General features: G+C 39.3%; 3 protein-coding genes across 10 annotated transcripts in view; 2 read left to right on the top strand and 1 right to left on the bottom strand.

The window, feature by feature from the left end:
• Positions 1 to 13,377, top strand: part of LOC109935637 (dynein axonemal heavy chain 3) — a 214,009-nt gene that overhangs the window by 56,950 nt on the left and 143,682 nt on the right. The gene's annotated exons all lie outside the window — the stretch shown is intronic.
• The window catches only part of lyrm1 (LYR motif containing 1), a 14,025-nt gene continuing 1,394 nt past the window's right edge, over positions 747 to 13,377 (bottom strand). For 5 of the 8 annotated variants that reach the window (XM_048609810.1, XM_048609812.1, XM_048609808.1 and 2 more), the window contains 4 exons: positions 11,804 to 11,962; positions 9,477 to 9,537; positions 9,345 to 9,376; positions 749 to 2,097 (listed from right to left, as the gene is read on the bottom strand). In XM_048609810.1, coding sequence (XP_048465767.1) covers positions 1,861 to 2,097; positions 9,345 to 9,376; positions 9,477 to 9,537; positions 11,804 to 11,962 — 489 coding nt within the window. In that variant the 3' untranslated portion in view covers positions 749 to 1,860. Of the gene's footprint in view, positions 2,098 to 5,319; positions 5,555 to 9,344; positions 9,377 to 9,476; positions 9,538 to 11,803; positions 11,982 to 13,377 lie in introns of those variants that run through there. The other 3 variants (XM_048609815.1, XM_048609813.1, XM_020534206.2) reach the window with 3 other exon arrangements.
• On the top strand, positions 2,254 to 4,432 carry LOC125485701 (dynein axonemal heavy chain 3-like). The gene is made up of 3 exons (XM_048609807.1): positions 2,254 to 2,451; positions 3,544 to 3,681; positions 3,979 to 4,432. The coding sequence occupies exons 1-3, from the start codon at positions 2,311 to 2,313 to the stop codon at positions 4,330 to 4,332; spliced, it is 633 nt and encodes a 210-aa protein (XP_048465764.1). The 5' UTR covers positions 2,254 to 2,310; the 3' UTR covers positions 4,333 to 4,432.

Here is a 13,377-nt window from a genome sequence, read left to right as displayed (position 1 = left end):
GGTGGTTGCCCGATATGGAGACAGAGAGGTCCAGGAAGGGGAGAGAGGTGTTAGAGATGGTCCAGGTAAACTTAAGGTTGGGGTGGAAGGTGTTAGTGAAGTGGATGAACTGTTCGAGCTCCCCCCCACCACCGCATCCCAAAACCAGTCCAGCTCGTCCCTGCCTCCCTAACCTGTTCTTCCTCCCACCTATCCCCTCCTCCCACCTCAAGCCGCACCTCCATCTCCTACCGACTAACCTCATCCCACCCCCTTGACCTGTCCGTCCTCCCTGGACTGACCTATCCCCTTCCTAACTCCCTACCTACACTCACCTTTACTGGCCCCATCCCCGCCTCTTCGACCTGTTTGTTTCCTCTCCACCTATCCTCTCCTCTATCCCTCTTCTATCCGCCTCCCACTCTCTCCCTATTTATTTCAGAACCCTCTTCCCCGCCCCCTTTTCTGAAGAAGGGTCTAGGCCCGAAACGTCAGCCTCTCTGCTCCTATGCTGCTGCTTGGCCTGCTGTGTTCATCCAGCCCTGCACCTTGTTGTCTCGGATTCTCCAGCATCTGCAGTTCCTACTATCTCTATATTCAGAAGAGGTTCAATCTGAAATCTAATACAGTATTTATTAAAGATTCAAATCAAGGTGCAACCATCCCTGATGAGTGAAGAATCCACACCAATCCATACAACCTTTTACAGGTTCTATGGTAATCAGAGCAATTTGATTCACCTTTCGTCTTTATTTGTTCTTCCCATTACTAATATATATGAATAGTCTGAGTAAACATTGAAGTTATCAGAAAGTCATAGACGAGCTGTTCAGAGCATAGGCTATTTGTGGAATTTTAATACAATGTAAAATCACATGAGGGAATTAATTTATCAGTAACAGAAGTGGCTATTAGGAATATTAGATGCTGATTTAAATGTTAATCCACATGTTTTCTGAGTGTCGAGTTCAAAGATCAGAGAAATTTACAGCTGTCAAAGAATGGTTAGCCTTGGCCAACCACTTGCAGTAAGTGAATATGCAGGAAATTCAGGGGACATGTTCTAGGACAAATGACTGTGACCATCCTGGTCAGATGCAGAGGAGCAGTCTTGTCCCACTTGGCTCAACAAAGAAGCTTTCGAGATTGTTAACTTTCATTATAGATAATGACCTTTCCCTCAGTGGTGATGGTTGGGAGCATTTAATTAGGCAAGAGAATGGTGGGTGGGATCCCACCACCTTTTCACTTCCATCCAGATTAAATCACTGGTCAAAAGGCTCATGGATGGCGTCCCTGCTCTGCTGCCAAATTATGTCCATTTTAATGAATGATCCCACTGCTGTTTGATTTACCCAAAAGGAGGACAGACAGCTGCTGTGGAGGGAAAATAAATGAACCCAAACAGGATTGCCTGAGTGCGTCTCAGTGAGGAGAAGAGCACTCTGTTCTTGACTGAGGGATGTGGTATTGGCAAGTGGGGATGTGGTGCGCTTAGACCAACACATCTGTGTTGCTACCGACTTTCCTCCTGTGAATCCCATCTTGTTATTCCTCACCTACGGCCTAGGTGGTTGAGGATCTTGGAACATTAGGTGGATATTGTAAAAGCAGCAATCACTGCCTCCATTGCCAATCAAAAAGTAGCTCGTCTTCGGCCAGTGGCTTCCAGTGGGCAGGACTTCCATCCCGGTTGTATTCAGCTAAATAGGTCAGTGGATTGTGATGTGATAGACCTTCCCAAAAAGATGCAGCTTGGGCTCTCTAGTTAGCCGGTGAAACCCTACTGCCTCTTAAGTTAGTTGCAAGTGTTAATCTACTGGTGGTCTTCATACTGGAATATAATTAATTTGAATAAAAAAAGTCGTTCTGCCTTGCATGCTATTTAAATTTATCTATAACCACTGTACTCTTAAGAGTTTTTAGTTGATTGATGGGAGTACCTTCAAGGATATTATGCTCCAGTTGGCAGAGGCAAGAAAGGTGGATTTTTCTTCTGTTACCTTGAGGAATGCTGTTCCTTGGGTGAAAAGGAAAGCAAGAAGATCCATTATGCCATGCATCTACACTCTTTAATTTGTCCAAGTATTTCCTGGAAATGGTGGTGAGATGCAGCATCTGAAATGGATGTTAAGAAATTTGGAAAATTCTGTTAAGAACTGAATTAAATACTGATTCTGTTATGAATGGTTTAATGAGAATATACTAATTTTTTGTTGAAATATTTTATGAAAGCATTCTACACACTGCAATAACTTCTCTTTCAGACTCACTCAAGTTGTACGCAGCAGTCTTATAAACATACGCAAGGCTATTAAGGGACTCGTGGTAATGTCTGCTGAACTAGAGAATGTGTTCGATAGCATGCTGGTGGGAAAAGTTCCATCCACGTGGGCAGCCAAATCCTACCCATCTCTGAAACCCCTCGGCAGTTATGTGGCAGATCTTCTTGTAAGGCTACATTTTTTCCAGGTACCATATATTTACTTAAACTTCTAGCACAACATTATGAGTGAGTGAAGGACCTCTACCTTCATATGGAGTTGAGCTGTAATAATCATTTCATATTGCTGGCTATCTGAAGAGAAAACACCATCATAAATATGGATTCATTACAACAAGTTGTCAACATGCTGGAATATTTTATTATCTGTTGATTGCCAAATTTGATGCCTCAAATACGACTTCAACATTGCTAGAATATAATTCTGAAAAAATCAAATGAATTGTTAGCTGCGTTTCTCTTTCTAGAATGCTGCCAGATCTGCTGAATTTCTCTAGCATTGTTTGTTTCAGATTTTCAGCATGTACAGTGATTTGATTTTATTCAGTAGAATATAGTTATGCATTGTTCCTGCTTTGTTGTGCATAACAAATTCCTTGTATAAAACACTGAATATTAATTGCAATTTAAGAGCCATATTTGAGAATTACATTGAGGATTTGAGATAAGACAACCAAGAAATTACAAACTACTTTTTATCCATTGTCGATTTTACTTCATCCTGGACAAATAAAAGCCCTTTTCAATCTGAAATAGCATGAATTTCCACAATCACTGGGAACTTGTGTCAGGAATAGAAATGGAAGGAATCCTCCTCACCAAGACTCTTTATTTGATTTTCTTTAGAAAATTAATTACAGGTCTTCTTTGTAGTTTCCATATATCAGTTTATATTTTGAATGAATTTGTTTGGACAGTAAATGGTAGTAACATTAGGAAAACTGGGTTGGAACAACCATTGGAATGAAATACAAGCAGCTGAAATAACATATTACGGAAACATCTTGGATAAATGAGAGTAGCTATTATATGACGACGATTTTAGTTTTGCAGAGTGTACAATTCAGAATTTTTGTATAAGTAGTGATGGGTTGGATTTTTGCTGCGAATTGATCAACATTTGAAAGCAATGTGCTGAACCAGTGACATTTAAAAATGAAGGATGGGATCCTTCCAATCTGCATACAAAGAGCACGTGGAGTAGTAAGAAGTTACTTGATGGAAGTTGTTACTTGATATCAATGTAATACCACCATTTTATTAACGTGTTTCATAAACAGGAATGGATTGATAAAGGACCACCCAACGTATTTTGGTTATCTGGATTCTATTTTACTCAATCTTTTCTGACTGGCGTCTCACAGAATTATGCAAGAAAATATACCATACCCATTGATCACATAGGGTTTGAATTTGAGGTAAGTATTGTACTTGCTCTAGGTTTCTCCCTCCTTTTCCTGCTGTACTTTTCCCTCAATATGTTTCTCTAAAATGAAATCCTTGTTTATGTCACTTTCTATTATGAACTTAGGTAGTATATACTAATAGGATATTTGATCATTTACAGTTTTGATCATATGTTTACATTTAATCTTTGCATCCCTGTTCAAAACATGTTTTTAAAGTATTTAGCAAACATTTTTCTTTGTTATCCTTGGCATGTAGCCAAAATGGCTTAAGTTTTACCTCAGACTTGTTTCTCTTACATTTTTTAGGTCATGAAAGAAGAAAATGATATGGACCAAAAGCCAAAAGATGGAGCTTATGTTAAGGGTCTGTTTTTGGAAGGTGCTCGCTGGGATAGAGAAAATATGGTCATTGGGGAGTCACTGCCCAAAATTTTGTTTGACTCTATGCCCATTATCTGGCTTAAACCAGGAGTGAGTGCAACATTTCTGCATCAAAATGTCTATTACTGTCCAGTCTACAAAACCAGTGCACGCAGAGGTACCTTATCCACAACTGGCCACTCAACAAATTATGTACTTTCAATAGAGCTTTCATCGGATAAAGCAGAACAACATTGGATAAACCGTGGTGTGGCAGCTCTTTGTCAGTTGGATGACTAAAAACATCTTGTTAATCTTTGGAAATATCCAGATAGGGGAACTGATCATGTATATTCATCTTGGAAATTGGGAAGTAGAATTAAATAATTTTATGTCAGAAAGCATCTTTTGTACACTGTTCATTACTCTGATATACAAAGTAATGATAATTAAATATTAAAATGATTTGTATTTGACAAAAATCACGAGTAACTACCACTGCCACACCCCTTCTTTGGCAGAGGAACTGTGTTGCTTCTCTCTGGGAAGTAATCAAGTAATTATCTGGTCAGCTTCAGGTTTCCCAAACGTTCTAATCCTAAACCCAAACCTAACCCGAGAACAGTTAATGAATCAAAGGTCAGTGGCTCATCATCACAGCGGCAACTGCTACAGTCATACCTGAAGCCTTCAGCTTCCAACAGTTTTGTGATGGACTTCCGACTTCAACCTTACATGAAGGTGTATCACTATCTCAAGGGCTACCAGGGACATGAATAAATTCTGGCATTGCCAATGGTGCTCAGCCCTAAGAATGAATAAAGTTGAAGCACAGAGGGAAAGAAAAGTCAGACAAAGTACTACAATGATGTGATAACACTGCTTTTAGAGTATATATTGTACAAAGTATGGAGCCTTAAGGAAACTGACTCAAAAGCAATGTGCAAATCCTCAGCACTGTATGCACTTTCCCACCACACTACACTATTCATACTACAGGAACACAACAGGCCCAGAAGTGCTCAGGCAAAATTGTAGTGTAGCACAGGGAGTTTCTTCTAGATATTTTTCAATCAATCTGTACAGAGATGTTATTAGACAACTGACTTCAGCCTCCTAGCTCAGAGGGAAGGATACTACCACTGTGCTACAAGAACCTTATGTATTTTTGCATTGAAAATACTTTTCAATGTTCAATAAACTAAGTTAAAAATAACTTGTTTCAGGATTGCCCTACATTCTAATAATTGTACAAACATCCTAATTCAAACAATTTGCTGGAGGCTATTTTCTTTTCAGAACAGAAATTTTACTTCCAGAAATAAACTACAATGTAAACCACTTAAATAATAAATCATATTCATGTGATCAAAGAAAACAGTATAAAAGTAGATGATCCCATCCACCATTACATCTCCTCGTGTGACTGTAGATACACTGGTTTAGCAATTTTCCTCAGCCTTTCTTGCAATTTAAATTTACGTCCCTTTTTATCAGCAAGTCCCATAGGAGGCAAGTGTATCTGTAAATAATATGAAGAAAGGTAAAGGTACGACATGAATCTACAATCTCAATAAGTAGCATTGCGGTCAAATTCACATATACAGGTTGTACCTCCCTTTATCCGTCACACAACAGTCTGACAGCCACGGCATGTATGGTTCGAAGGATACTCCTGATTTTCTTCTTCTAAAATGGTTCAGATGTGTTATGACACGCTTCTGGAGCAGGTGGGCCTTGAACCCCGACCTTCTGGCTCACAAAAGCAAAATACTGTGGATGATGACAATTTGAAACAAACAGAAAATGCTGGAGAAACTCAACAAATATGACAGGATTCAAGGAGAGACAAACAGTTAATGCTTTGAATCCATTATAAAACTTTTCTTCAGAATGGAAAGGGGTTGGAAAATGGGAATTGTTATACTTTAGGAGGAGGAGCAAAGAGAATAGATGGTATGGAGGCCTAGTGCAAAAGACAAAGAGGTTATTGATTAAAAACCAAAAGAACTGTGGATGCTGTAAATCAGGAACAAAAACAAAGTTGCTGGAAAAGCTCAGCAGGTCTGGCAGCATCTGTGAAGGAGAAAACAGTTAACATTTCCATTCCGGTGACCCTTCCTCAGAAGTTATTGATTGTGGTGAAAAAGAAATAGATAAAATGGGTGTAAATTAAGGAGTGCAATTAATCTTAGTTTATGAAAAGGTGACCTATTTTCATCTTTTCACACCTTGGTAGGCAATGGTTGTAATTCTTTTTTTAAATTTGTTAATCAGGTGGTTTGGTGGTGGGCTTTCAAAAAAAAAATCCGAGTTCTGTTTGTGTCCAGGTGTCCTTATACAGGGAGCATATTGTGTCCACCAAGACTGGGAGAGAAGTGGGAACCATGCAGGCTGGAATGCATTAACTCTCCCTTCATTTTGATTTAGTCCCTACGTTCTCTGTCCACTCCTCCTTTTTGTTATTGTTGCACTGCCCCTGGTGGCCAGTTCTTGCAATTTATTTGTTTAATTCTTCAAACGGGTGATTAATGGTGGGTCTACAAAGAAAAAGATCCGTGGTCTGAAAAGTTAGCTGTGCCTCAATGGTAACAGGTTTACCGTTTGCTCACAAGATTGAGTGCTCTAAACCTGAGCATGTAATTATGGCTGCATGTTAGTAGACACAGAGCAGTACCGAGGGTCTGCTGTGCTGTCATGAAGCTGAGACACATTTGACTGAGGCCCTCTTAACATGTACTTGAAAGTGTCCAGAAAGCCGAGATTAAAGTCCCACATGCTCCAGATAACACTGTAACATGTCTGAACAGATTGATTAAAAACATCTACATTAGTTTATTGGACATTATGACCAAGTCGGTGAGGAGACTTGTGGATGCAAGTCTGCACTCCACAAGATCTTAAGATGTTCTGCCCCATCTCCACATCAGTGTATGTGACATCATCAGATTGGGTGGAGCTGAAAGCAGTCTCAAAATTCATCCTTTTAAAACTACTAACGAAAGGAAAAAGCGGAGTTCTTAAGGGCTCTTGTGGTACATTGCTGGCATTCTTACCTGTGTATCACAAGATAAGGGTTCAAGGCCCACCTGCTCAGGTTCATTATATTTTTTTAAAAATTCCAAAATTTAAAAATAAGCTGAACTTCTGTATTTGTTAATTGGGTAATTGGTGGTTGGATTTCTAAAATATAAGAGGAGCTGAAAGGGAAAGGGTTGTATCATATACTATACAATAAAACCACTGAAAATCTGATTTTTTGCTGTGTAATTCATCATATGGAATTAGTGTATATAATACACTTTCCTCGTTCCCAAATTTTAAGTTCATTTTAAAAAGTCAGCACTAATTAACAAGTGGTTTATTGCGAAGGAATAGTTACAAGTTACTAATGAGGTGTACTGCTAGATTTGGACCAGGTTTACTAGTTATTAGGGTTGGATCCCTACATCCCTGACACTCTCAGAAGTGCTTCTTTGACGCCGTCTTTGTTTAGCACGAACACTTCATCCTCTCAGGAACGTCAGCAAGCCAAGGCCAAAGTGACTAAATTAACAGGTTGCACGCTGGGTTTCAGTCTCAGTATGAGGGGATAACACTGGCCAGGAGCCCGGGGAGTGTATCGATCTTCTGTGCTTCATAGGCCCCATCCTGAGGCTGTCGGTCTTCAGAGGTACAGCTTATCTTAGTTTTCATAGAAACTCTCCAGTGTGGAATCAGACCCTTTGGCCCAACAAGCCCCCACTGACCCTTAGAGCATCCCACCCAGACCCATCCCCCTATAACCCACCTAATCTACACATCTCTGAACACTACAGGCAATTTATCATGGTCAATCCACCTAGCGTGCACATCTTTGGACTGTGGGAGGAAACCGGAGCAAACCCATGCACACACAGGGAGAATGTGCAAACTCCACACAGACAGTCACCTGAGGGTGGAATTGAACCCGGGTGCCCGGTGCGGTGAGGCAGCAGTGCTAACCACTAAGCCACTGTGCCGCCCCGTGCTACACCTTGTAGCTTTTTCTTTCCAATCCACATTTACTGATACATTCTGTATATAATTTCAAATGAGTACATGTAATGAGTAATGGTACTTTGAGTTTCCAAGAAATGTTATTTAAAAGATGCAAGGTCAGATAATTGGGCCTACAGTGTTATAGCCTATCTCTGACAAAACACAGTTTCTTTCTGGTAGCGCAAGACCACCAAATTTAACCAGTAACAGATTCTAATTTTTATTGTTCCCTTCAACCTCATCTTTTTAAATAAAACGATGTTTAATTTCAAATAAGCACTTATTCATTACACTGAACTGAACATGAAGAGCTAGCTGTTGATTCAGTGTCTGACTACAGTTCTTTTGCTAATTTTTGCAGTCAATGTAAACACTTAAAGCAACTGTTTTTCACACAACAGAATGTCTGTATAACCACAAACCCAACCACCCAAGTTTCTCTGCTGAAAATTTAACCTATTACAAGAAGGGGAAGTAGTGGCATAGTCACTGGAAGAGTGATCCAGAGACAGAGTCTAATGCATTAGGGAAATAGGTTTGAATCCAACCATGGCACAATTCAATAAATCTGGGATTAAAAGCTGGTTTAAAAGTAACAATGAAATCATTGTCAATTTTTGGAGAAACCCATCTGATTCACTAATGTTCTCTATGGAACAAAATCAATTATCCTTAACCGGTCTGCCTCCAGGTCCATAGTAATTTGGTTGCCTTTAGGCCTAGCCATTCAGTTGTATCATACACTACAAAATTTAAGAAAAAGAATGAAACTGAATGGACTCCCAGCACCAACCTAAGCGTCAGAAACAACAGCAGCAAAGTAAACCATATTGACCCCTAAAGTCCTTCCTACTGGGGTCTTGAACCAGAATTGGGAAAGCTGTAAAGCAACAGCCTGACATTGTCATAGTCACGGAATCACATTTTACAATCAATAACAAACATCTCCACTTCTGACCTTATGAAGAATGGAAAGTCTTTGATAAATCAGTTGAACGTGGTTGACCCTAGGACACTATCCTTAGGAGCGCCTGCAGAGATGTCCTGGAACTGAGACAATTAATATCTGACATCAACCATTTTCCTTTCTGCTAAGTATGACACCAAACAGTGGAGAGATTCCCCCCTAATTCCCATTGACTTGAGTTTTGCTACGGCTCCTTGATGCAACACATGGTCAAATATAGCCTAGATGTCAAGGATAATCATTCTCACCTCTAAAGCTCAGCTCTTTTGATTTGTTGATCAAAGAAATTGTAGAACATGTTTTCAACGTAAAGGTGGTAACTTACTGGTCTAGGATATGGAATTCTGTAATGTAGTCCTGCAAAAGAAATTAAGATAATTCAAAAACAAACATTATACCCTGTAAGTTACTTGCGTAAGAAATTACAAGTATTGATAAATTCTTAAATGATTCTTACCCATTTCTATCCTTGTTTGACATTCCTGTATGCAGATTTTAATTGCTTCTGCATCTGTTAACTAGAAAAGAAGTTTATTAATATTGCAGGCAATTAAAAAAACATTTAATACAAATAAATATTGAAAATTCTGAAAATGCATTGGTCAGATCATATTCAAGAAGAGTGAAAAAAGGTGTTTTGTGTCTGATGATAGATCATCAACCTGAAATGTTAATTGTTTCACACTCCAGATTCTGCCAGACCTGTTTTTATTTCAGAGTTCCAGCAACTGTAGTATTTTGTCTTTGTGTAAACGTTAAGCTACCACCATTTTCAATTAGAACTTTAAATGTGATGCATTCACTTCAGGCTTAAGGAAGTGCTTGATCATCACAGGTACAGAACAGACAATTAGTTGGATCTTTGTCTTTCAGATAGATCACTTTATTGCCTACAGATATGTGTATAAAAAAATTTATTCAGAGATCAACCAGTGTAAAGATTAATGAGGTTTATTACTCATGCAGTGTGGCCTAGCTATTGATTAGGAATTAACTGAATAGTCACATCACTCTTATCAAATGGAAATAGCCCTAACCAAATCACAAAAGATATCCCTTGGGACTGTGCTTGTATGGTGCCAGTTTCCTTGTCCTCTTTTCAGCAGCCTTTGATTTTTTTTCCCAGATCCTCCCTCTCACTACGATTTATCTAAAGCTGCTGGCTCCACACTCCTAAAAGCTGCTTCTTTGGCTCTGCACCTCTTTTTGTAAAATTATCCTTCAGTGAAGTGCCTTGGGCTGTATTTCTATACTACAGGGGTTATATAAATGCCCATTATTGAAAGTAAAATGTATAATTCATATCACAATACACGTCATCATCCATTCCACTAAAGGTCAGGAGCTTGGTAAAAGCTCAAACAGGGAAGAAAAAAAATCATTTAAGCCTCTTGCTCTTATCTATTTATCCCCTGCTGACAGCATGCCTACATTACGAAGGCTGAGATGTGGCCACATTTAAGTAGCTATATTTTGTGCATGATGGTAGAAATTTCTTGGTACTGAATGTATTCCTGTGAATATAATGTGCAGTTTGTACTGTCAATAGTTTAAATAATTCTACTTCATCATTAAGCAACCAAATAGTATGGAAGATGGAGTTGAGAGAGCAGATGGAGGATAGGAACCCTTCTACAGGCTTGGGGAGAAGGTAGTATAATCCAGGTTTTTGCAGAAGTCATTACGCTTATAATTCATATCTACAGAAAGCTCATCCTGGAGAGAGAAAGGCAGTAGCTAAGGAGTGTAAGGGTCAGAAATGGATAACAAAGTTGACATGGATCAAAATATGATGCATAATGAACAAAATTAGTTTCACAACTCTTACACATTTAAACTATTATCAGAATGATCCAACTTGAGACAGTGCGCAAGACTTAGAGGCAAACAATGGCTAAAGTACTAGAATAACAGAGTAAAGACTGCTTTGAAATTGAGGAGCATAGGAAATTCATCCAGGCCAATAAGATATAATAACAACAGTTCTGATGATAAGTCACTAGTCTCGAAATGTTAACTCTTGCTTTCTCCCACAGATGCTGACAGACCAGCTAAGCTTTGCCAGCAATTTCTGTTTTTGTTCCAGATCTCCAGCATCCACAGTTCTTTGTTTTATCATAGATGAAATAATGACAGAACATCTAAAAACCCTTGGAGAAACAGAATTACAAGTGATAACAAACTTGTGATCAAATATATACCAAAAGGTACATGCCATGTGACTTATCACATTGATTATTTGTTATTACCCAAGAAACCTAAGACAATGGAGAGCAATTAATTTAGAAATAGGGATTTTTATTGAAATCAGCCCATTCAGAGATGTTATTACGCATCTCTGAAGCAGGTGGAACTTGAACCTGGTCTCCTGGCTCAGATGTAGGGACACTACTACTGTGTTACAACATCATTCCAGGTCACATAAGCTTAATGAGTCACTTCAAAGTGATCTTGAAAGTCATAATAGAAAAATAATTGCACGTATGAGCAGAAACCAGTGAAACACAGTCTGGAATCAAACCTCGAATAGGAATACTCAACCTGAGAGTAATCTCCGATAAGTATTCAGAGTTGGAGGGATGAGCTGGACAACGGACAAAAGGGAGGTATGTGACTTCGGTGGAAGACCGAGGAGATTAAATGACTGAACAGTTGGATTTACAGGGTCAAAGGGAATGGTGATGGGGGTAAGAAAAGAAACAAATGAATAATTTGCTCAAAACCTTTATATCTTATATATATAAATGCAGTAAACATGCCATAAATTAAAACATTGAGACTTGCATTTTTATTTTTTTTGAACAATGTTCTGGCCTCTGTGATAATGTAATCTCTTTCTTTCATAGTGTCCTCAGATAGTCCTGATAGTGACTGCCATGTTCTTGCTATTCTGAAAATTCTTCGATAAAGACCAAGCACATCACATCTTGTTGCTAATGTCATCTGTTGAAATGAAGAGAATCTGTAAAACCACAATAATAATTTGAAAACTTACACTGAAAGTTAGTTGTAATAGGGTGGGGCAAAAGTTATGTGGAATACAAACAGACACGTAATCAATTATATTGGATTTATGGTATAAAATTCACATGAGAAATCTGACAGGGATCTGAGCGGCTATGGCTGAGAGGGGTGGCAGAATCGGGAAACAAGTGCACAAGGCCCATCTCAATATGGAGATCACCTTGTTTCATCTTTTATGTTTGTCATAAGAGATATGGCAAGATTCTTACCAGGCAATGTCAAGATGGTCATTATTGATTGTGGTGTTAAACAATATGCTTCATTAACATTCAGAATCCCATTTTATCAAACTCACTCAACAAGCCAAATTTTGAGAAATCCTGACCAGGAAACCAAAGTTAGCACCTGGTGGATTTGTAGAATCATAGAATCCCTACAGTGTGGAGACAGGCTCTTTGGCCCAACTAGTTCACACTGACCCTCAGAGCATCCCACCCAGACCCATCCCCCTATAACTCACTTAATCTACACATCCCTGAATACTACGGGCAATTTAGCATGGCCAATCCACCTAGCGTGCACATCTTTGGACTGTGGGAGGAAACCGGAGCACCCTGAGGAAACCGTGCAAACTCCACATAGACAGTCGCCCGAGGGTGGAATCAAACCCGGGTCCCTGGCGCTGTGAGGCAGCCGTATTAACCACTGAGCCACCATACCATCCCTTTGGGTCAAAGTCACCGCTTGCTTGGAACAACCTGTGTTGGAAATTAGGCACCAACCTCGAAAAACCGTGAAGGCACATCTCCAATTCACTTACAGTCTGGTCCTATGCTTCAATGCTGTATCGTGACCTGCACTGCCAACTATTGACTATCTTTGTAATCATGGACAGGATCAGGCTGCATCTCTGTGCTTTTCACTTGCTATCATAGGCTCAGTGTGTGAGCTGTATCTGGATGCTCATGACATCCCTACGTTGCATTGGGTTTTTGCATTTTACCCATTCAACCAAAGGTACCAAGCTCATGTCTTGCAACTTGGACTAAGCCAAGAAAATTAAGATTTAGCTCTGTCTTTTTTCAGACAAAAAGTTACATTGCACTACTATCAAACAAGCATACAAAGCTAATATATTTCTCTGCATTTGTAGCAGAGAGGGAGGTAAACGAAAAGTATGCACAGGCAAATGACTGTCGAATGCCATTATACATAATAGACCTAAAAGGCCAGAGAAATGTGTATCATTTTGAATGTGATTTTTCACAAAAGTGAATTTGACTTACTAATCCACAGTATTTGCTTCCTCCCTTCACTCACTTTCCCCATTGTTTGCAGGCACACAGCTTCGATTGCTGTTAACAACCATTTTCCTTTTCTCCATGACAACAAGG

The sequence above is a fragment of the Rhincodon typus genome, chromosome 21 (assembly GCF_021869965.1).
Source record: "Rhincodon typus isolate 14 chromosome 21, sRhiTyp1.1, whole genome shotgun sequence".
Taxonomy (NCBI): domain Eukaryota; kingdom Metazoa; phylum Chordata; class Chondrichthyes; order Orectolobiformes; family Rhincodontidae; genus Rhincodon; species Rhincodon typus.
The sequence above is the reverse complement of the archived record's forward strand: the minus strand, read 5'-3'. Positions and strand labels throughout refer to the sequence as shown.

Coding starts and splice junctions, on each gene's coding strand:
- LOC125485701 (XM_048609807.1), top strand. CDS start 2,311: ATGTCTGCTGAACTAGAGAATGTGTTCGATAGCATGCTGGTGGGAAAA. Junction 2,452..3,543: donor TAAGGCTACATTTTTTCCAG/GTACCATATATT, acceptor TTTCATAAACAG/GAATGGATTGATAAAGGACC. Junction 3,682..3,978: donor ACATAGGGTTTGAATTTGAG/GTAAGTATTGTA, acceptor TACATTTTTTAG/GTCATGAAAGAAGAAAATGA.